The sequence below is a fragment of the Hippopotamus amphibius genome, chromosome 12 (assembly GCF_030028045.1).
Source record: "Hippopotamus amphibius kiboko isolate mHipAmp2 chromosome 12, mHipAmp2.hap2, whole genome shotgun sequence".
Classification (NCBI taxonomy): domain Eukaryota; kingdom Metazoa; phylum Chordata; class Mammalia; order Artiodactyla; family Hippopotamidae; genus Hippopotamus; species Hippopotamus amphibius.
In genome coordinates this window covers 11,655,793-11,679,227 of record NC_080197.1, presented here as the reverse complement: position 1 = coordinate 11,679,227, position 23,435 = coordinate 11,655,793, and the positions used below count along the sequence as shown (strand labels likewise).

The window sequence follows — 23,435 nt, the reverse complement described above, 5'->3', positions numbered from 1 at the left end:
ATTTATTTATTTATTTTAATTTTTGGCTGTGTTGGGTTTTTGCTGCGCGCAGGCTTTCTCTAGTTGCGGAGAGCAGGGGCTAATCTTTGTTGCAGTGCACGGGCTTCTCATTGCGGTGGCTTCTCTTGCTGTGGAGCATGGGCTCTAGGCACGCAGGCATCAGTAGTTGCAGCACTCAGGCTCAGTAGCTGTGGCTCATGAGCTCTAGAGCACAGCCTCAGTAGTTGTGGCGCACGGGCTTAGTTGCTCCATGGCATGTGGGATCTTCCCAGACCAGGGCACGAACCTGTGTCCCCTGCATTGGCAGGCAGACTCCTAACCACTGCGCCACCAGGGAAGCCCAGAATAATGGATCTTTGAAAAGGATCTTATGTATCTGGCAGGACAGTCCAGAGGATTAAATGAAACGATGATTAAAAACAAAACAAAATAAAAACCCCTCACAGTTACTGAGGGCTTTCTACATGCCAAACCCTATTTGAAATGCTTTGCATGCATTAATTCATTTAATTCTGCTGGCGATTCAATGAGGCAGGCCCTGCTATTGCCCCCATTTTATGAGTGAAGGAACTGGGGCACGAGGAGGGGCAGTAGTTTGCCACACATCACATGGTGAGTAAGTAGAGGAGTCAAATTCTGAACCTGGGCGATCCAGCTCTCAATTCAGGGCTCCCTTCCGTGACGCTATCACGTGTAGGAAGTACACACAGTGCTGGGTATGGAGTTGGTGCTTAATGCGTGCTCGTTCTCTTTCAGTTAATTAAGCTTTGGCCAAAGCGCTCATCTGGCCAGCACTTTTCCTTCCGAAGCATTTTCACAATCTCTAGCTTTTTGTAGCTTTTCAAAACCCCTGAGAGACCAGCCGCCAAAGTATGATCCTGGTCAAGCATCCTGGAGGAATGGGAAGACCCCTGAACCTTAGTGAGGGTAACAGCAGGAGCAGAAAGACCTGAAAAGGGCCCCTGATCTTTCCCCAGCGTGTTGTGTGACCCAGGCAAGTCCTTGAAGCATCCTCCGTGTTTCCCTTTATCAAATCAGGAGACTGGATTTATGAAGTATGGCTTCAGTGCTTTCCATGCACTATCATACTTAATCCTCCAGGCAACCCTGGGAGGTGGCTTTTATTATCATCCTCATTTACAGATTAGGAAATGGAAGCTATGAGAGGTGAAATGATTTGTGCAAAGTCCAGAGCTAGGAAATGTCAGGGCTGGGATTCAAACCCAGGTCTGTGTGACCCCATAGCAGGGATTCTGAATCGCCAGCATATTGGGTTGGCCAAAAAGTTTGTTCGGGTTTCCCATAACAAAAACGGAATGTGACGTTGGCTGACCTGGGGCCAGCAAGAGCCTCAGCCAGGTGACTCATGGCACCATGGATTCTGTGTTGGTTTCCCTCATTTTTCTCGATGATAAAACACAAATCCCCCCTGGATCAGGTCAAGGAAGCAGAAGCATCATCACACTAAAGGCGTGAAATCCCAAGGGGACAGGCAGTGATCCCACAATCAATAACACTGTAATAGGGGATGCTGCCAACCAGGGGGTTAGCTAGAATAGAGGAACTCGGTGATAATACTAATAATCACTGTTGTCATGTACAGACCATTCACCACATGCCACGCACTGGGTTAAGCTCTTTATGCAGATTATCTCCTAATGGCCCTACGAGGTGGGCTCCACTATAATTTCCATTTTCTAGAGGAGGAAACTAAGACTCCAAGGAGGAAAGGAACTTGCCCAAGGTCATATTCCTAGTAAGTGATATGGAAATGAACCACATCTGTTGGACTCCAGAGGTGATTCTTAATCAAATCTGTCATGGGCAAATTACTGACCAATGTCTCTCAATAAGGAATACTCCCACTTTGAAATATAATAATAATAATTCATATATATAAAGTACTTTCCATTTGCAAATTACATTCACCACCTGAAATCTCATTGAATCATCAACAGCCCTGAGAGGTGGGCACTTACACCATCACCTTGTGGCAGATGAGCTCCCTGAAGCTCAGAGAGCTTGAACGATCTGCCCAAGACTCCAGGATGAAGAAGCACAGGTTTGGGAACCAGACCAACCTGGGTTCAAACCCTTGCTCTGCCATTTTCATTCCTTCAACAAATGTTAACTGAGCACTTAGCCGTGTGAGCTCTGACAAGTGACTGCCCCTCTCAGAGCTTCCATTTCCTCTTTATAAAAGAATATTAATACCACTCACCAAATCCATTCCCTCCATCATCTGAAAATGCCAGACAGGTGCTTTCCCAGGCTTCCCTGTAGATAGAGCATGAGCATGTGACCTGATGTTGGCCAATGGGATTTAAAAAGAAGTCTGCCAAGGGGCGGCTGGGAAAGATTTGGCTGGCAGAAAAAAAAGTGGCACATAAGAGGGCATGCCCCTCTTCACTGGTCAGACATCATGTGTCTACATGTGAAGGCTGGAACTAGGTAGCCATTTTGTAACATGAGGCATCTAGCCTGAGGACCAAGCCACCTGCAGGAGTTGGAGGAGCAGAAGGACAGAAAGAATATAGAATCCTAATGGCATCATAGAACCATTAACCCAAAATCAGCTACCTTGGAACTTCCTGTTAGGTGAGAAGATGCATCTTCCTTCTTATAGAGGCCACTTTCAGTTCTCTACTCTGTGACTTGTAGCCCAAACTGGCAGACTACTTTGATTGAACTGTTGAAGGGATTTCACTGAGATAGTGCATATAAAGTATCGCTAATCAGTGCCTGGCACAATAAACAGCAGCTACTCTGGAAATTAGGAAATTATCTCAGGCTTTAACCCTGAGACTGTTCCAGGGACCACAGATACCCCTGGCCTGGTAAATTAGTTCCCTGTCTCTCCTACTGAGAAAAGCCTGTAGTTTTTCCAGAAAGCAGTAACCCAGTGGTGGCCCAGCACCACAACACTGTCACTCTGATGAGGCTCACCCCAGCTTCCAAGCAAGAATCAATCACACTGCCTTTTGCCTAATGGATTTTGATTTTCACTCCCCTGACGGGGAAGGCGAGGGCCTGTGCTTTGGTTTGTCTCCGTGTTGCCAGAACATCCATCAATTATTAACAGCGGCAGCTCAGCCTCCAGTACTGCTATCAGAAGGAGAGGGTTTGCTGCAACTCAGCCTGCCCAGCCATAGAGAAAGGGCTCTGCTCTTTAGTATTTAGAACAATAAGCCCTACGTGCTGTGGGTTAGGCACTGTGCTAAACTTTGACAAACGTGATTTCATGACGACCCTGCAAGGTGGGCCTTTTATCTGAACTTTACCAATGGGAGGCTAGAGCTTGGAGAGGTGAAGAACTTGCCTACGGCCAGAAATTGGGGAGGTGGCAGACCTGGACTTGGAAGCCAGGTCTGTCCTTGCTCTTAAATATCTGAGGTATGGCCATTTCTGTGCCTCACAATCACCTGGCAATGATCCTCCACTTGACTTCTTATTCTGTGACCTCTGAGAAACTCCTATAGGCCTTGCTGTTCTGACAAGCAAAGCACCCAAGCTGGGGGGCTGGGTGAGGGTGGGGTGGGCAAAGAACAAATGATTGAAGGAGGCCAGAGGCACAGAGAACTGGGCTGCAGGTGGGCTGGGAGGAAGGAGCGGCAGATCCCCAGACCCTGAGACGAAATGACCGAGCGCCTGCTCCATTCATTCATTCATTCATTCCACGTGTAGCTATCCGGAGATACCGTGTGTCAGGCACCATGACCGGTGCTCGGGACAGGTGAGTGAGCACAACACATGACGTTCACACTCTCGTGGGGGAGAAACAGAGAAACACAAGGAAGCAAGTATAATTTCAGACACTGCTTAAACCCCATGAAGGAAAGACACTGCAGGATGCGACAGACTGTAAGGGGGAGGCTGTTTCAGACAGGGGTCAGGAAAGGGCTCTCAGAGGAGAGGACATTTAAGCAGGGACCCGCTCCTATGAGGAATGGGGAGGAGTGGCCCGCCATGGGACAATGTGGGGAAGAGAATTCCAGGTGGCAGGAACAGCAAGTGCAAAGGTGCTGAGTTAGGATAAAGCCTGACCTGTTTAGGAAACAGCAAGGAGGCCACTAGGGGTGAAACTGAGTGAACCAGAGGACAGAAGAGATGAGCTCCGAGAGGTCATGGGTCTGGATTCATGGTGAAGGGTTTGGACTTTATTCTAAGTGTGATAGGAAACCTCTCAGGAGCATTTTGAGCAGATGAATAATGTGATTCAATTTACATTTAGAGACGCTCATTCCAGCTGCTGATGCAGAGGGCAAAGGTGGAAGCAGGGATACTGGGGAGGAGACCATTGTACTTAATCACTATGGAAAGAACAGTGTCTTCAAAATCACACTTGAGTTTGAATTTCTGGCTACTCCTGTTTTCCTGCTGTGCAACCTTAGGCAAGTGACTTAACCTTTCTGATCTTCCCTCTTTGTGAAAGATGGGATAATAGCAGAGAATTGGTATAAGGCTAAATGCATTGTTATACTTCACGCACAGCAGCCATGTGATCAATGGCAGGATTTCTATACTAAGAGCCAATGAGCCTGCCTGCCTCACCATTTCAGCCTTAGCTGCAGAATATCCTAGATCGTCCATCTGCCAGGACGAGCCGGCAGCTCCAGCCTAGGATCACAGAGAGGTCAGGAAACTCGTCCCTGTGAGTGGATTAACCCGAGGGAGAGATGAAGCTGTTTATTCCCAAACAGCGCTTTTTGCAAGCCTGAGCCACCTGCCTAGCTGCCCGGCAGCAGCCCAAACACAGCCCTTTGCCTGCTTCTTCTGGGGAAGTGACCCTCCCCTCCTTTGCCCCTCACTCTCTTGTCTTAGGCACAGGATAGGAGGAGGGAGAATCATATCTGGGTCTAAACCAGGTGTGGAGGGGAGGAACCCATGTCAGGCCTGGAAATAGCAAAATAAGTCTGTTGATCCTAAGCCGGTTAAGGGTGAGTGACTATGTCTTAAGAGAGAGGCTTTTTGGACACGAAACCTGGGGCAGGATTATGGCCAGAGGCAGCCCACAGAAGAGGAAACAGGCCTAGGAATCTCTACCTTCTCTTTAGGGTTGACAGGGAAGAGGGAACTCCTTTGGGCCTCTCTCCATCCTCCAGCCAGCCACTCAGTGTTACATTCACTCTCAAAGGCCTCTCCTTCGGCAGCCAGGTCTGGAGAAAGGGCCCCACAAAACCTCCTCCAGACCTGGCCCTGCAGGTGGGCCTTTAGTGGGGGGCCAATAGAGCCAGGGAGCACCCACAATGAGAGGCCAGGCTGGACAGGAGGCAGCCCTCGCTAACATCATGGCTGGTATGTAGACTTCCTCCTCTCTTTTTCCTTTCGCCATGAATACATGTCCCTGCCCCCCTCTTCTGGCCCCACTCTCAGAGAATGAGTTATGTTCAACACATCTTTCCCAACTTGGTCTTCCTGGATTTTGACATTAACACATCTCTTTTCCGGACTCCCCCTGGGTCTCATATGGCCTCTTTGATAGCACTGCACACACCGTGTTGTCATTTACTCCCAACTCCCAGCACACTGGCCACGTGAAGACAGGCCCCTGTCTCTCTGAGGCATCCCTGAGTCCCAACCTGACACAGAGAAGTTATTCATCAACAAATGACCTCCTGCCCTCGCCTGGGCCCCACCCCAAGCCTCTCTTAGTCCCTTACAGCCTCTGTTTTTTTACCTGGCAGCACACAGAACTCCCTGGCCTACCCAGTGTGATTGAACACATTCCTGTCTCTTTCCCCTGCTTTATTTTTCACATTGCCTCATTTTTTCCCTCCTATTTCAACATTTACATCCTCTTCCGACAGCCAAAGCATCTTTAGAAGCTGCATCAAACCATTCTTGGAGTCAACTCACCAAATAAATAAAGAACGAACAAACCAGGGATGACCCTTTGCCCACAAGCATCCACAGCCAGCCACATGCGTCACGCCCGCACACACCCACCCTCAGAGTTCCTTTGCCTCATTTTTCTCACTTACATTAAAACTGCCTGACAGTATCCTAATGTCCTCCAAGCACGTCTGTAAGCTGCCTTCGTTCCCTCCTTGGGGCAAAGTGGGGTTATAAATATAGGGATAAGTATTAAAATCGCAGGGTGACCCCCCTCATCCGGGATCTGGGCATCCACAAGGGAGGTTATGTAAAACAGACCAAACTCAACTCTACTCCCCTCCAAGGCGCTATTGTCTCCCTGGGTGCCCTGTTATTTGCAGTGTCCATTCTCTTGCTATGGGTTTTCATAAGTGTCTGTAAATCCTTTTCTCCAACAAAGTTGGGGTATAAGATATTGAATAATAAAAGAATGATGGGGCCAGTGCCACCCAGGAACAATCTGAATGGGGTGGTTGGTCCTCACCTCTGAGGTTTCAGCCATAGCCCTTTCTAGCCTTTTCTGATGTTTTTATTTGGGAACTAAGCCAGAGTCCCCCAGCCGTGGTCCTCAATCTGGGGACACAGGCAGAACCCTCTAGCTCAGCAGCCCACAGATTTCTGACTCACCTTGGCCGCCACGGAGGAATTGGGCTTCTCCAGTAAGTCCCAGAGCTTTTTCCTCTTCTCGGCGCAGCACGTGTTATCGAACTCTTCGCCCTCCCGCTCCCGTAGGGTCTCTGCTTCACGCTTGAGCTCCTCATTCATCTGCTCCTTCTTCTGGTGGTAGCGAGCCTGGCAGCAGGACTCCAGGTAGATTTCATCGATGCCCCAGTAGTCGAGCTCTTGGCTGAAGCTCAGTGCGCACATCTCCTCCATCATGTGCAGCCGCCCGGTGCGGTAGAAGTTGAGGATGGAGGTGAAGGCGCCCGGATGGCGGTCGAAGAAGTACTCGTTGTCGTCGAGGCTATAGTCGTCGCACACCTCCAGCAGCGAGTCGTGCGTATTGCAGTCGCGGAGCTTGCCCAGCCGCGTGCGGGGCAGGCGGTCCAGGGTGCGCCAGAGCACCTCGTGCGCCAGCCCACCGACGTTGAGGCGGACGCGCCTCGAGCATGCCTTGCTGCGCACAATCTCCATGGGCTCTGGCGGCAGCGAGCTGGTGGAGCGGGAGCCATGCTTCGTCATGCCCGCCGGCATCGCTGGTCCGGCCGCCCCCGCCCCCCCTGCCCCCCCAGGCCGCTGTCACTGGACGGCAAGGCCGGCCACTGCGGGGGAGGGGGGCAGGGAGTGCTGTGGGCTGCTGGGGGTGCAGGGGGCCGCGCGGGCGCGCGTCACGGCCGTCTTCTCACCTCCATCCCGACGGCTGCGAGGCAGAAAGCGGACGCAGGTCAGCAAACAGGGAACTGTGCGCGGCCCCTCCCCACCTTTCCACCCGCGGCCCCAGCCGGCCTTGACCTTCCTGGCTCTTAAGCCGCTCAGGCAGGCAGAAAGGCTGGGCGCTGTCCCTCCCGCCGGTGCTGAAATCCGCCCCACCCCGTGCCTGGAGGGAGGGGACGCCCTTCGGGGCGGGGAGAGGGCCCCCAAGAGGCGCCCCGGGGACCCAGGAGGCCCCACCTCGGGCTTCTGAGGCCGGGACCCAACCCAGCCGCCTGGGGCGCTGTCCTCCCCTTCGAGTGCTGAAACTCGCTTCTCCCTGGGTCTCCCCGTCGAGTCCCGGATCTGTCCCCGCAATGGGGAGAAGAGGGGAGGTGCATGAAAAACTTTTTTTTTTTTAAACTTCTCATCTTTTCCTTCCCCCGCTCCGAGATAATTAGGATTTGAGGGCTGGGGGTGGGGGTGGGGGGATGGGGGGTGGCAGCGGGATTGCTTTTTCTAAAGATTTGGGGGAATTTCAGAGGGTTTCAGGTGCCCACCTGTCGGTCACAACAGACGGGGTAGTCACGACAGCCCTGCTGTCCCGGAGCGACCCCTCTCCCCAAGCCTAGGGAGCATCTCTTGAGGTCTCTCCGGCGACGAGGTAAACCCTGAAGACGCAAAGCCAAGCTCTGCGCGGGGTCCTGCCCCTCCCTCTGCGGCCCCTACCCCACAGCAGGAGGGGCGCACAGAGTCCTGGAGATCCACCTGGTCCGTCCTTCCCTCGCTCCTTCCCCGCCCCCTTCTTCTTGTCCTCCTCCTCTACCTCCTCCTCCTCCTCCTCCTCGCTCCTCTCCTGCGATGGCTTTTTATAACTCCGGGTTCTGCGCCTTTCCCGGGGCTTGGAAGGGAAGGGGTGGGGGAGGTGGGAGGCGGGGAAATGAGCTGAATTATCTGGCCTTTTCAAAACGAGCCCTCCTCCCTCCGCGCACTGGTGATTTCGGGGGCTCCTCTGAGCACCAAGGCATGCGAGGCTCACGCCCTATCCCCTCACCCCCGAATGGGGATCGCGCACCTCCCCGGGTCCGGGCCCTGGCACATTTACCAGCCCCCCCCCCCCCCCCCGCCCCAAGCCTGAAACCGCGGAGCCTGGGTAGACCAACAGGCCGAACCGCGACAGGCGAGCCCCCCTCCTGTGTCCCCCTGCGCCTCCGCCGCGCCCTAACACTCACCCCTAGGGTGGCCGCCTCCCGGGGCCAGGGACCGCGCATTGCCGCGGTCGCCCGGGCGCCCCCGCCTGCGGGCAGCGGCGGACCCGGGGCCGGGCTGGGCCGGGCCTACGCCGGCCGGGCAGGCGACGCGCCGGAGCTGCAGGCGCTGCGGGGCCGGAGCACGCTTTCCGAGGCTGGGGGCGCGAACGGGCGCTGGGGGCACGGGTGACAGGACCGGGATCGGGCGGCGCCTCCTGCTTCTCCTCCTCCTCCTCCTCCCCCTCCTCCTCCTGCTCCCGCGGCAGCGGTGGCGGCTGCTCGGGTGAGATCAACAAGTCGGGGCTGAGCTTCGGCTCCGCGCTTGCTGCGATTCTGTCCCGCACTTCTGAGCGCCCGGAGTCGGGCACCGAGGCGGGACGGCGCCACCTGCGGGTCGCAAGCGTGCGCGCCGCTTAACTCCTGCCTGCCCGGCCCAGCCGTTTGGTGAGGCTGGGGGCGGGCAGGGGGTTTGGGCGAAGGAGGTGAGCCTAGCGGTTTGGCCCTTCCCGCCTGGGCTACCTCCGCTGCCTGCCTCTCAATCCCGCCTTTCTTCATCCGGTCAACAACGTGGCTTGAAAGTCTACTGTGTGCAAGGCACTAAGATTAAGCATCTGCGATACAGCTGTGAACCAAACGCCAACGTCCAGCCCTGTGGAGCTGGTTGGAAACAGACCAAAACCAAGAAAGTCAAAGAATATGTCAGATGGTGATAAGCGCGGTGGGGATAGTGAAGCAGAGGAGAGGGATAGAGGTGGGGGTCGGAGAAGATTGAAAATTTTTTTTTAATTTATTTGTTTATTTTATTGGCTGTGTTGGGTCTTTTTTTGCTGTGCGCGGGCTTTCTTTAGTTGTGATGAGTGGGGGCTACTCTTCGTCGTGGAGCGCAGGCTCCTCATTGCTGCAGAGCACCAGCTCTAGGAGCGTAGGCTTCAGTAGTTGCAGCACATGGGCTCAATAGTTGTGGCACACGGGCTTAGTTGCTCCGCAGCATGTGGGATCTTCCTGGAGCAGGGATTGAACCTGTGTCCCCTGCATTGGCAGGCGGATTCTTAACCCCTGTGCCACCTAGGAAGCCCGAAGATTGAAATTTTAAATAGCCCTTGCTTTCATGAGCTTCCATTCTAGATTCTAAAATCTAATTCGAGAATTGAATTCTAGATTCTAGCAGGGGAAGGTGAGCAATGAAGACAACAAATAAATAACCCAATGCGGCAGTGGTGACAGCTGCTAAGAAGAAAACTAAAGCGAGGTGATGGGAAGAGAGTGAAGGGTGAACTAGCTTATGAACCCTGGGGATTTTTCATTCATACTTCGGTGCACAGCTGATTATCGAGAGCTTCTTGTGTGCCGAGCCCTGTGCCAGGCTCAGCAAAGAATACGTCCTCCCCTGGAGCTCCCTGTCCAGTGGGGGAGACAGAATCAATCAAATAATCTCCACAAATGAATAAAAAAACTGAAGAATTTCCCTACAGAAGTGAGCAAGGACTCCCTGAGGATGCCATAGTTGGGCCCCATGTTTACTCAAATAAGTTTCAAATACATATTTACTGCATGATAAGTAAACAGATGCTGTGGACACAGCAGTGAGTCCCTATTCTGGAGGAGAAAAACTGAACAAGCCACAATGCCTTAAGGTTAAGATCCTTCCCCCTCTGGCCCTTTCCTTTATTTCTAAAATTAAGGGATTCTTTTCCATGGAGTTGCACATAATATTATTATATATTTTAATCTGTTCATGTCTGATCATCTCCATCATCATGATCTGTGTCCAAAATGCCATCATCTTGTAGGTAGAGGCCAGGGATGCTGCTAAACATCCTCCAATGCATTGGTTGGAACCCCACAATAAAGAATTCTCCAGCCCTGAATGTCAATGGTGCCAAGGTTGGGAGACCTTAGATTAATTTAATAGAAGGCAAAGGTATTTCCCAGTCTGGAAATGCTATTCTCTCAACCAGTAATTAGTGAGCACCTATTATGTGTCACGCACTACTCTGAACACTGGAGATACAGTGACAGTAAAACAGGCAGTCTCTATAGTCATGGACTTATATTCTGGTGGGGGATACAGTTAATAACCAAGTAAATAAATAAACCAGATCATCTGAATTGTGATAAATGCCATGAAGGAAAGTAAGTGAAAGGAAGTGATAGAGCATGACTAGGAGAGACATCAGCAACTTTAGATAGGGTGGTCAGGCAGGGAAGACTTCCTGGAGGAGGTGATATATCTAAGGTGAGAACCTGAGGGCAGGGAGAAGACAACCATGTAAAGTTCTGAGGAAGCAGGTACAGGCAGGAGAAACAGAAAGAGCAAAAGCCCTAAGGTAGAAATGAGCTTGGGAAAGGAGGTTAGAGAGGTGGAGGGGACCAGGCCAGGCAGAGCCCTGTTGGGATTTTATTCTCAAGGTTAAGGAATGTTTGAGTTTTTTCTTAATCGTGATGGGAAACCATGATAGAATTTTCAGCAGAGAAGTTCCACATGCTGGTATATGTTTCAAAGTGATTCTCCCAGCTGCTGTGTGCATTATGAATTTGGGGGATAAAAGGTAGCAGCAGGAAGACCCATCCTGAGACTTCTGCAACTGTCCAAGCCAGAGATAATGGGGTTTGGACTGGGATGATGGTAGTGGGAATGGTTGGGCAATTTCACAGCCACAGGGCTCTGACAGGGGAGAGCCCTCCCCAAGCCTGAGGCTAGTGCTAGATACTTCATGTCATTCAGATCCATCACTCCAGGTGGCCTAATTCCTGCAAAGTTCTGGCTCTGGCTCCAGATTCAGATAAAGAACATCTGTGTACAACTGGATCTTAGAAGAGCAGATAGTGCAAACAGCTCTGTAACTTTCTTGCAAAAGCCCTGTTGCTCTACTTGTTTATTCATTTACTCAGTGCAAAGGATTCAGTGCAAACTTACTCAAGAAGAAAGTGTTGCTAGTGGCTCAGAGAGTGAGTTCTGGAGTAAGAATGCTGCCATTTCTTGCAAAATGACCTTGGGCAAGTAGTTTACCTCTCTGTGCCTCAATTTTTTTTCCTCTGTGTAAAACAAGGACGGAAATTATTATAAAGAATTTATAGAAAGCATTTACTCATTGCTAGTTCTCATTATCAGATAGACTGTAGGTTACCCAAGAGCAGGAGGTGGTCTGCCTTGCGCATCTCAGGTAACAGAACACTTAAGTAATAGAAGCTTAAAGAATAAGGATATTTAGTTACCTCCCATAAAATTTAGGATGAGGGACTTCCCTTGTGGTGCAGTGGTTACGAACCCACCTGCCAATGCAGGGGACACAGGTTTGATCCCTGGGCCAGGAGGATCCCACATGCCGCAGAGCAACTAAGCCCGTGCACCACAACTACTGAGCCTGCGCTCTAGAGACTGCAAGCCACAAACACTGAGCCTGTGAGCCACACTGTGAAGCCTGCATGACTAGAGCCTGTGCTCTGCAACAAGAGAAGCCACTGCAATGAGAAGCACATGCACTGCAATGAAGAGTAGCCCCTGCTCGTTGCAACTAGAGAAAGCCTGCACACAACAACAAAGACCCAACACAGCCAATAAATAAATAAATAAATAAATAAATTTGTGGAAAAAAATTTAGGAAGAGGGTGATAGGAGAGTTGATTAAGCAGCTCAACTATGTTATTAGGGGCCAGGCTTCTTCCATTTTTTTGATCTGCCTTCTTCAATATATTGGCTTTTTGTCCCAAGCATGTTGCCTCATAGTCACAAAATAGTTGCCACCACTCCAGGCATCAGCCTCCATAAACCATATTTAAAGGCAGAAAGGAGATGGCCAAGGTGGCCAGAAGTAATTCTCCTTTTATGCTTTTATCCCCCCTGCAATCTCTGCCAAGTTCCATATCATGGGTCACATGGCCACTCCTATACCAAATGCTGTCAAAGGAAATAGGATTCACCCCATAGGGTTAGGCCAATTACTGCCCTTACAAAATTGAAGTTTATTAACAAGGAAGAATTAAAGATTAATGTTGGGTAGGCAACCAACAGTGTCTGCCACACTGTTCCCATAGTGCCCAGCACAATACCAGGTACAGGGTAAATGCTCGATAAATATTCACTGAATGAATAAACAAACCCTCTTATATAAGAGTATATAAGAAACATGAATGAGATGCACTTCTGATTCCAGGAGTATCCAGTCCTATTGGTGAGGGTGGGGGCAAGGTATTTAAGAAAAAACTGGCAAAGAGTTCTCTAATGGCCCCCCTCTCTGACTTCAAGTCTTTCATAAGGAGAACCCCTGAGATGATTCACAGTCTAAGGTCAACTGATATTTGCATATATCTTTTTAAAAGAAATGTATGTAAGCAGTTTTCAAGTCCTCTGGGCAATCACCTATGCTAAATAGCAGAGGTCATGAGTTGGTTATCTGCAGACTTTTGTAGTGTGGCCATCACAGATTTTTTTTTTTTAGTTAATATTTAAATATCAGAGGAATTTACATGAAAATCTGGATTTCTGGCTTCTCTTGAAAAATTAGAGAAACTGATTGACACTGGCCCACATTCCTGTGTAACATGATAATTATAGCTGGCACAGAAGAGTGGCTGGCCTTGAATCACAGCCGCCCCCTTTAAGCAGGACATGCTCTCTACTTTGCTACAGTCTCCACCTCTCCCTAATGTTCCTCACTCAAGCCACTTTTCTTATTCATTTTACTTTCCTGGCCTTGGTATAAATTTAAGTTCATGCTTGTTGCACACAAATACCAAGGAAGTCCAAAGAAGTTGTCTTGCAGCTCTCTATTTCCCCAGGCTCTTCATAGTGCCCAATTTAGAAATTCTATTTTCTAAATGAAAAGACTATAAATTATTTGAAAGTACCTGGTCTTCATTTCTTAGAACTTTCCACCATCATAAATGGAGAGACTATCTAGAAATAAAGCCAATAGAAGGAAATGTAGAGCCCAGAGACTGAGATACTAAGTCCTGTCAATGTCATTAGAGCTCCTGGATCCAGCCATGCCTGAAGGCAATGCCTCTGGGTTTTCCATTTATGTAAACTAGTAAATACCCCTTCTTACCTAAGCCAGACTGAGTTATGATTTTGTCATTTAAGTCCCAAAGAGCCCAACTGATTCAATTCTCTCTCCACTAACCAGAAGTTTACCATCTCCTTATAATGTACTTATAGGAAACAGTGTAAAAAGAGTGATAAAACTTAGAATGTCCTATGGAGAAGGAGCTCTGAATTAAGAGTTCAAGTATAACCATCTCATTTTACAGATGGGAAAACTGAAAAGCTCATCAAGAGGAGCAACATCCCAATCATCAACCAGCAAGTAGGCAGCTGAGTACCAGCACCAGGTCACAAACCATCTTCCACTCAGGCCCTCTCAGCAGACTTCCCACTGAGGGGTGTTGAGAGTTTTCCCTGAGGCTGAATGAGGTCAAGTCAGCCCAATTCATCTATATAAATACAAGTGAATCCCCCTCTAAGCTGGGCTGGCAAGAGACATGTCCCTTTGAAGTCAGATTTTTTTTTTCTTGGACTCCATAATACCAGGCATCACTTATTTATAATCCCACTGAGTGTCCACTCAGGTTTCTCAGCACTTCTGGGCACCGAGCAAAACTAATTAGTCCCCCTCCCCTCTGCCCACGGATGCTTGGGAAGGAATAATTGTTTTCTGAGGGTGGTTATGGGGGTGCCCAAAGGCTCAAGGGATATAATTGACATCTCTGAATGGCTGTCACTCAGGACAACTGCTCTATGCTGTGGCCTTGTCTGGATGCAGTTCCAGTAGCCCAAGGGATTTTTCTAGCAGCTTTTTGCCTGTTTCTTTTTTGTCCCATTAATAATAATAAGACCCAATAACAATAATCATAATCATGAGTAAAATGGGGTTAATGATAGGATCTATCTCCCAGGGCTGCCGGGTGGGGGGGACTAATGAGATAAAGCATGTGAAGTGCTTAGCACCATACATAACACAAGCAATACACACTAATATAACATCACTAACAATACTAACAACCGCAAGAACAGCAGCTTGCTGTTTGATTGATTAAGCAGTTACTATATACCAGGCACTGTACCTATTAGCTATTGGATGATCTTTGAGTGACCAGATGTCTGATTCTAGAGCCCGTTCTGTGCTAGCCTGATTACCTTTATTTTATCAGGCCCTTGGGGTTCCTTGCCCAGGTTCATGGAAAGTGGGTGAGCTTGATTTTCTGACCAACCCAAACATTTTTCCATTCTTCTTTTTATCTTTTGCTCACCACCTACCCATCAACCCAACCACCCATTCATCCATCCACATACTCAGCCACCAAACTAACCAACTATACACCCACCCATTTATCTACCCACTCACCCATCAATCCATGCACTCACTTATTCACTCATCCATCTTTCTTTTCATTCATTCATGTATTCTATCCATTATCCATCTTTCCACCCACTCATTCACCACCTATCAATTATCCATCCATCTACCCATCCATATACCATCTATCTTTCCATACACCTGTTTATCTACTCATTCACCCATCCATCAATCTATCGATCCAGCCATCCATCCACCATCCAACCACCCATCTACCCAATCACTTACCCACCTATTCACTCATCCACCTACCATCCACCCACCCATGCATCTACCTACTCATTCATCCCTCCACCCAATCACTTATCCAGCCCAGATATTCATGCATCTACCCACCACTCACCCACCCAGCCAGCCACCTATGAATCTACCCACTTTCTCAGCCATCCCCACCCATCTACCACCTAACATTTTTGGAGTGTTTACTACACATAATGCTCTGTGCTAAGCTGTGGCATGGTCTCTTGAGCTCCCTCCCTGGGAGGAAATGTGGACACCACCAGAGGGTCCCCACAGAGGGAGACAGGTAAAGCTGCACATAGTCCATTGAGCCCTTTCGTGGCCTGGACTTTGCCAAAGCCACTGACTTCCAGGGTCTGTGGCCAAACAATGATGAAAAACGGGGTGAGGATGGACTGAGGCATGGGCTTCCAGCAGAGCAATTGAGGTAAACAAATACCTCTTCCCCACAGAAGAGCCTGGGAACTCCAAGATGCAACGCAAAAGGAGCGAGTCAGCAAAAGGAGGAAATCAGAGTCACAGAGATCAAGAACTAATTAACTGATTCTCCTAAGATAATATTTCATTACATCCAGCCCTTCTGCCCTTTGGGGACTGATCTCTCCTACCTCCTTTCCATCGCCCTTGTCCACTCTGTCCTGATCTCATCTGCCTCCTCTCTCATCTCCCTTCCCTCGTTTTATAATTCCTTGAATCCAACCTCCCTGCTGCAACCAGGGTTGACTTTTAAAGGCACAAGTCTGACCACATCACCCCCCTGCTTATAATCCTTTATGACTCCTCATTGTCCAGGATAAAGGACAAACTCTTCCAAGATGAGAAAAAGGCCATTCATTCAATTATTAGCACGTTTCCCAAGCACCTACCTGGTGCCAAGCTTAGGTTGCATGTTGGGAATGCAACAGTGTTGAAAACAGTCTGCTGTCCTGGAGCTCACATTTAAATGGGAAACATAAACAGACATTTAAAAATAATCTAATATAGATACTCACTGTGAATGAAATAAGTAAAAGTGTGAGAATAAGAATGGGGAGGAGAGGCAGTGACTTCAGCTCAAGAACTTCCTGACAGAGTGATGGTGCTGATGAGTCTTAAGTCAGAGTGATCACCAAGCCATAAAGGTAGAAGGGAGGGCAGGTGCAAAGCCCCTGCGGCAGGTGGGAGACTTGAAGGAGATGGAAGACGGCAGATGTGGCCAGCACGGAGTGTGTGAGGGCAAGAATGGGCTGAGAATGAGTAGGAGAGAAAAACGGGAGGAGAGAAAAACTGTAGGTGAGGGTGGTCTGGAGGTGTTCGGATTTTACAGCAAGAGCATTTATGGGTTTTAAGCAAGGGAGTAGCTGATCTGATTTTTTACCTTCAGGATATAAAAGGCTGTTTTAGAGGCTCTGAGGTCTCCATTTCTGCTGTGCTCAGAGCCTCCAATCTGGGCACAATACCTGACAAGCCCCTTGTACCGTTCAGTAGTCACTCTCTATTTCTCCCCATACCTCCCACCCCTTAACCCCTGGAAACCACTAACCTACTATCTGTCATTATTGATTTACCAATTATGGACATTTCACATAAATGGAATCATACAATATGTAGTTTTTTGCGACTGGCTTCTTTCGCTTAGTATATGTTTTCAAGATTCATCTATATTGTACCATGTAGCAGTGCCTCATTCCTTTCCATTGACAAACAGTATTCCGTTGTATGAATATACCACATTGTGTTCCTCCACTCAACAGCTGATGGGCATTTGGGTTGCTTCCACTTTGGAGCTGTTTAATATCAACTCTTGAATGGTGGTATTAATTCTGATATGGAACCTACCTTTCTGTGTTGGGGGTATTCAAATGTCCTTTCATAGACTGACAGTGGAAGTAAATGACAAAAGTTTTACTATCCTTACCTGGCAAAATAAAACTCTGGAGTCTTTCTCTTGACTTTAATGGTACAGGGGTCTGAAAAGTCCTGGAGCTGCAGACCTCTGATAGAAAGCCAATGGTTCAGAGAAGCCAAGTGTTTTTCCTCTGGCCCTGCATGTGGCTCAGACCACGACTGGTAAACAGGAGAGCAGAATGCAGCACTTCTCAAGCTGGGATGCAGTGCCCTTCCACGGGCACATATGGGTCTCCTGGAGAGAAAGACTACACTTCCCAGCCTCCTATGCAGTAAGGAGTGTCATGAGATTAAACTGTGACCAGTGGGATAGAAGCAGACTTTTCTCTTCTTCGCTCCTCTCTCCTTCCTGCTGGTTAGAATGCGGACAAAATGGCTGGAGCTCAAGCAGCCATATTTGACCCTGAGGTGGAAAGCACTGGTTACAGATGCTGGAGGGACCAAAAGGAAGAGGCCTGATGACTGTGGAGATGCCACTCCACCTCTGATCTCCTGTATCTGCATGAGAGAGAAAGAAATGGCTGCTGTGTTGAATGTAAATATTTTAATGCAAAAAATGTTGCTGTGTTACTTTTAGATGTCTGTCACTCACAGTCCAATCCAATCCCACCAAATGTGCCTCCATGGTCCCCTGCAAATGAGGAAACTGATGAGGGACATTTGCCTCAGGACACTATTTTTTTTTTGTGCTGAGTGGCACGTGGGATCTTAGTTCCCTGACCAGGGATTGAGCCCGTGCCCCCCGCAGTGGAAGCGCTGAGTCTCAACCACTGGACCTCCAGGGAAGTCCCAGGACATTATTTTTACTCAAACACTTGAGAGAAAAAAACAATTTTCCCTTTTCAATTTTTCCCCAAAGCTAATTTAATTCATTTCTTCCTGGGACTCCTGTGGTGGTCCAGTGGTTAGGACTCCAAGCTTCCACTGCAGGGAGCATGGGATCAATCCCTGGTCAGGGAACTAAGATCCCGCACACCGCTCAGTGCAGCCAAAAAGAAAAAATCATTTCTCCCCTTCTTTTTAATATTAAAACAAATGCATATATTTGCGTGAAGGGTAGGGAACATCTAGGGAATTTGTAAGAGACTTTTTCTGCTTGCCTTACTTTAGGCTGTGAGCCTTTTCCCCAAGGTCCTCTATGGGCACCTGGTCCCTCCTCTGCCATCAGGACTGTCGACATAAAGATCCTGAACACCGTCTCAGGAGGCGGGGCGCCTGCACTTGAATCTCACGTCTACTACTTACTAACCACGTGATCCTGGGCCAGCCACTTCACTCTCTGACCCTCAGTTTCCTCCTCTGTAAAAATGCAGATAATAATACATGATTTGGCTGGAGGCGTGACTCGATTCTGTCCATGAACGGGCCTGGTCCCAGAGCGGGCACATAGGCACCTTGTGCTCCCTTCCCAGGCGCTAACCTCGCCATTCTGGACACAGCCAACTCTCTCGAATCGAATCACACTCAGAGGCAGTTCCACAAACAAGGATGATTTAATATATTTCCGCACATTTCCACTTGACGATATTATACAAAAATAGAATTCTTTATTAAAACAGCAAGGCGGAACAGTCACTGCTGCTCACGAAACACCATCTTTAAAAAACAACAACAAACATCCAAATCAAGGACATGGGGCCAATTCCACTCCCCGAGCCTGTTTCTCCACCTGGGGAATGGGCAGGTGGGATGTCCCCAGCTTACTGTGGGCGGAACCCACTGGTGCTAGGAGGGGACCCTGGGTGGCCCTCACACCAGGCGTAACGCACGCCCATGCGGTGGGCAGCTTACTCTTCCTGTGCCTTTCACCCCATGATTGTCAAGGACAGAGTCTCAGGGTAGTGCTCACATGGTCTTAACGCCACTCCAGCACTTGTTTGTTTCATTTTGTAACAGAGAAGAGACAGAGCCCAGGCTCTGAGCCTCTGTGACACAAGCACAGAGGACCCCTCCCCAGCAAATTTACTTTTCACAGTCACTTTCTATTTCTGGCAGCAAGTGATACGTGTTGTTAGTTACCGGCAGCGGAAAAAAAGTCCACTTTTTAAACAAATTTAAGTTTAAAAAACGACACTGTTTAAAGGAAAATATCTGGTAAACAACCATACAAACTATAGCAAAAAATAATAATCATGGTCATGGTAAAGAAAGACTCCATGAGGTCAACCTAACAGTATTTCTGACATAGGTCCTGCAATTTTGTGATTCTAAAGCCAAGTATGAAGAAATACAATGATGTCTGGGTACATTCCTAAATAATCTGGAGCAAAGAGCTAACCTACTCAGCTCTCCTTTTCTCTATAGCTTATATTTTTAAAAGAAGGAAGAAAAGAAAAAAGAATAAAGATTAAAAACAAGGGTGGGTTTAAAGCATTGTCTGCCAAGCTGTACTTCAATATCTCCGATACCAGCTGGAGCTGCTTGGTGGGAGAATCGTCTCTTCCTAATGATTTTGGCTCCAAGGAGGTGTCACCTTTAAAGGGAATGGGCCCTTTTTGGAACACAGGTGAGAATCTAGCCTCAGTGACACAGCAGCCCTGATTTGGAAGGGGAAAATCAGAAGGGCTTTTCCCCAGTACATCAGGGTAGCAGCCACGCACAAGAGATCTTCCTGGAGCTATTTCTGCCGGCCTCCTTCCTTCCCTTCCAAGCCAGGATGAGGCTGCTGAGGGTTACCATGGAAACCAGCTCCATCCTCCCACAGGAGGCTGCCAGCCCTGATTTCCTGTAGAGTTAAGAAGCAGGCGGCAGCAGGGGTCACCCAGGCGTGAAGATGGGTTTCCCTGGGGATATCCTGTCTCCTGCCAATCACAGTGTCTGTCTGGGAATCCTGGGGCCGCCTGGAGGCTGAGGGCAGGGAAGGCCCCAAGCCCCAGTGCCACTCCGAGACGAGACTAGCCCCTGGAACATTCAGAGATCTCAGGTTCTCTCTCCTCCCTCCAGCTAAAGCTACAGGGACCTAGCTGTGTGTGTGTAGATGTGTCTACATCTCGTGAGATGCATCCACCCATGGGTGCCTCTGGCTCTGTCAGCTCTCTGATGCCAAACAGAACTGCCCCTCCACCACCCCCCTGAGCCCAAAGAGCACGAAGCTGCCCATCTAGCATTTCTACTGGGACAGTAAGTCTGTTTGCGAAATTCTATCAGCTTACAAGCTGTGTGACCCTGGGCAAGTCACTTCACCTCTCTGAGCCCATTTCCTCATCCGTAAAGAGGGCATAACCATCCTCTCTTCGCAAAGATGCCATGAAAAGTAGAAATACTATATCTACTATTCCTGTCACAGGCATTTAGAGGGTCCTTAATAGGACCTAACACTGATAATACTACTTATCACCACAATAAGGTTTTCCAGGCAATTCTTCTCTTTGATCTGTTTTTGTTTTTTTTTCCCCTAAAGCTGAGGCAAAGGCAAGTTTTCATCACTGATCTGTTTGATTAACGTGTGGTTCACGCAAGATAGGATGGATCATTGGTCTGAGAACCAATCAGCAGGTTCCCAGCACCTCCTACAACATCACCTCTAAGAGTAGGAACAGGGTTCTCAAACTTGGGTGCCTTTGGGGCACAGAAGGTAGTGTGAATGGAAAAGCAGACCAAGTAGAAATCCGGGTGAACCAGAATGCACAGGCCCCAGATGAGGGAGGCAGCTGCTACTCAGCTCTGGCCAATGGTCGCCCTTGTGAATATGGGCCCAGTGTGGACAGATCTTTCAAGTTTTCAAGAGAAGCTGGGCAGTTTGAATCAACTCTTCCAAAGATGACAAGATAACATGAATGTATTTTTTTTATAAATGTAGGCCAAATAAAACAGGTTTGCAATCTGGCCATGCCCACAGCTGGAGTTTCTGAGCTACAATGGAGGAAACCAACACCTCCTCTTCTTTGGCTTAACCAGTTCCAGGAGCCCGGGCTGCTTTCTTTGACTGGGGCCATCCCATCAGGGCTGTGTCTTGCTAATTCCCTGCATGAGTCCCAGCTCTGGGAAAACCCACCCCATCCGGAGCCTGTAACTCTAATGCAGAGAAGCCTGCTCCCCAGAGCCCAGCATCCGCACCACCAGGGACGCACCTGCCACGGGAAGCCCTCTTGCGTCTTCTCAAGGGTCGGTGTGAACACAGAGATGTGGGAAGTGTCTAGTGAGTGGCGCACCAGGAAAGCAGCTATTCTAAGGGACTCTTTGGCTTTAGGTAGTTTAATAATAATTTGGGGACAGAATTTATTTCAACAGACACCCTGCTAGGCCCCACATGGTCTTTTCATGGCCAGTACCTGCTCTGACTGGTAAGGGCCCGGACCACACCCCTGTCAGGGCCTTGGACGGCAGCTCCTCGGGGGCTGGGGGCAGAGCAGTGGGGTCTCGTGGTTCTGCCCTGTCTGCCCTATCTTTAGTGATATCACAAAGGTGAGAGGAGCAAGAGGAGCTGGGAGCGGAAAGTCTCATTTGGGAACTTAACCCTTGCAGCAGATAACCCGTAGAAGGTTTGCTGTCTTTGCTCCCCATCTTTCCCCCCCGCCCCCAGGCACAGCCTTCTGAAAAAAAAGCAGGGAAGGGGTTATGCCGGCACCGTTGGGTGTTCAAAGCTCTGCACGCGGGCCAAACGCAGGCACAGAACGTTGGGCAACTGGGGGCAGGCTGGGTGTGTGGAGCCCCGTCTGCCCCAGAGCTCAGGGCCGGATGCGGTAACGGACGGGCACGTCGTGTTCTGGCTGCATCAGCCCGAAGCCGTACCTGCTGAGGTCAAACTCGGGCATCTCCACGTCCGGGCTGATCAGCTCCAGGTCACAGAGCGCCAGCACAAGGAACACGAATCTGCAGAGAGACAGCATTGAAAGCATCAAAGGGAGAGTGGGGGGCCCATTTGGAGTCAGGCAGGAAAGCAATGGCGTCCTCCTGGTCTCACTCTGGGAAGAGTGGAAAAGGAAGGAGAGAGAGAGCAGAGCACAGGCGTTTCCTGGTCACCAAAGTCCACAAGCTTTCGAGTCCTGGCTGACGGGCTGTGGACAGGAATGATGTGTGTCAATTCCACACCAAGTATTTCAGAGCCCGCGCCTGACTCTCCAGCTTTCTCTGCTGCCTGACAGTCATGTGGGCCTCTTGTTGAGATGATGGAGTAGGAAGATGGAAAGAACCTGGCCCCTGAGTCCCTGCACGGAGGGGAGGAGCCCCCCAAACCCATAGCCGACGTTGTGTGAGTGGGAACTAAACCTTTGTTGTATGAGCCGCTGAGACTTGGGGGTCGTTGACACAGCAGCACAGCCTAGCTTCTCCTGATGAATATGGACAGTGACCCCTCCTGAATCCTCCCACCATACTCATCCCAGGCCCCCCACCAAACTCATGGAACCCTTACCATCTGCGGCCGGAGCTGCTGCTAAGCCACAGCTGCCTCTGTGAGATCAGAATCAGGCACCCCTCCCTCCAGACAGCTCACTGCCATCCGTGGGAAAGCTGTCAGAATATACCAGCTCTGCAAGAGCAGGCAGGCCCTCTTTACTGCCACCTCCTGGAAAGCTGTCCTAACAAGTACACAAACCTTGTGATGATGTAATCAGTGGGCCTGGAAATGCGGTGGCAGCCCCACCTGATGTGAACTGGTTCCACCTGCCTTATCTTACCACCTGGGTGAGTAAAGGTCGGGCTGGATCCTCTACTACTCTGGGCCCTACCGCCCCCACCCCCACCCCCAACACATATACACACACCACGACCCAGGTGCCCAATGCCAGACTGAGTGCACGGCAGGGATTCTTTAGTCTTACTGAATGAGTGAAAAAGAGGGAAAACGAGGACAAACCAATGTCAACGTTCTGGGCAGGAGAGCTGGGTGCACACTTGGGCTCTGCCTTTATTTTTTTTTGGCTGCGCCAAGCATGGCATGGAGGATCTTAGTTCCATGATCAGGGATCGAACCTGTGTCCCCTGCAATGGAACCACGGAGTCCCAACCGCTGGACTGCCAGGGAAGTCCCTGGGCTCTGCCTCTTAAGGATGTGTGATTCTTGTTCGGTTTCTTTCCCACTCTGGGCCTCGGTTTCCCCATATGGTCAAAGAAGATCAAAGAGGTGGGCTGCATCCCTTCCAGGTCTGAAGCTGCTGGATAGTAGAGGGTGAGTTTGCATGGGCAGGGATGGAGGGGAGGGGTCTGTACCAACACCTGGATTTGGATCCCGGCACCTCCACCCACCAAGTGCCTGACCGTGAGGAATGATTTGACCTCTAGAGTCTATCTAGTGATAGACTGACTATCTTACAGGTCACCATGACAACTGAGATAAAAATAACAACAAATTAGCTAATTTATTGAACACTATGTGCCAGACACCATGCTAAGCATTTTGTATCCTTTCTCTCTTTTTATCTGTCCTAAAACTGTATGGAATAGGAACTACAGTTGGTTCTACTACAACACTTGTTTTGAACATGTGAATTCGTTCCAATGGGATTGATCTATTAGGGCACGAATGAAGCGTAACGCA

General features: G+C 49.5%; 2 protein-coding genes across 3 annotated transcripts in view; both read right to left on the bottom strand.

Annotated features, from left to right (window-relative positions):
- The window catches only part of KCNB1 (potassium voltage-gated channel subfamily B member 1), a 105,973-nt gene extending 98,905 nt beyond the window's left edge, over positions 1–7,068 (bottom strand). For both annotated transcript variants that reach the window (XR_009048536.1, XM_057703670.1), the window contains exon 1: positions 6,502–7,068. Coding sequence is in view for 1 of the 2 variants with exons in the window: in XM_057703670.1 (XP_057559653.1) it covers positions 6,502–7,068 (567 nt within the window). In the remaining variant the exon portion in view is untranslated. The remainder of the gene's footprint in view (positions 1–6,501) is intronic.
- An 11,363-nt stretch (positions 7,069–18,431) lies between these two features.
- PTGIS (prostaglandin I2 synthase) overlaps positions 18,432–23,435 on the bottom strand; it is a 48,162-nt gene continuing 43,158 nt past the window's right edge. Inside the window, exon 10 of the mRNA XM_057703365.1 lies at positions 18,432–21,769. Within this exon, the coding sequence (XP_057559348.1) occupies positions 21,625–21,769 (145 nt within the window). The 3' untranslated portion in view covers positions 18,432–21,624. The remainder of the gene's footprint in view (positions 21,770–23,435) is intronic.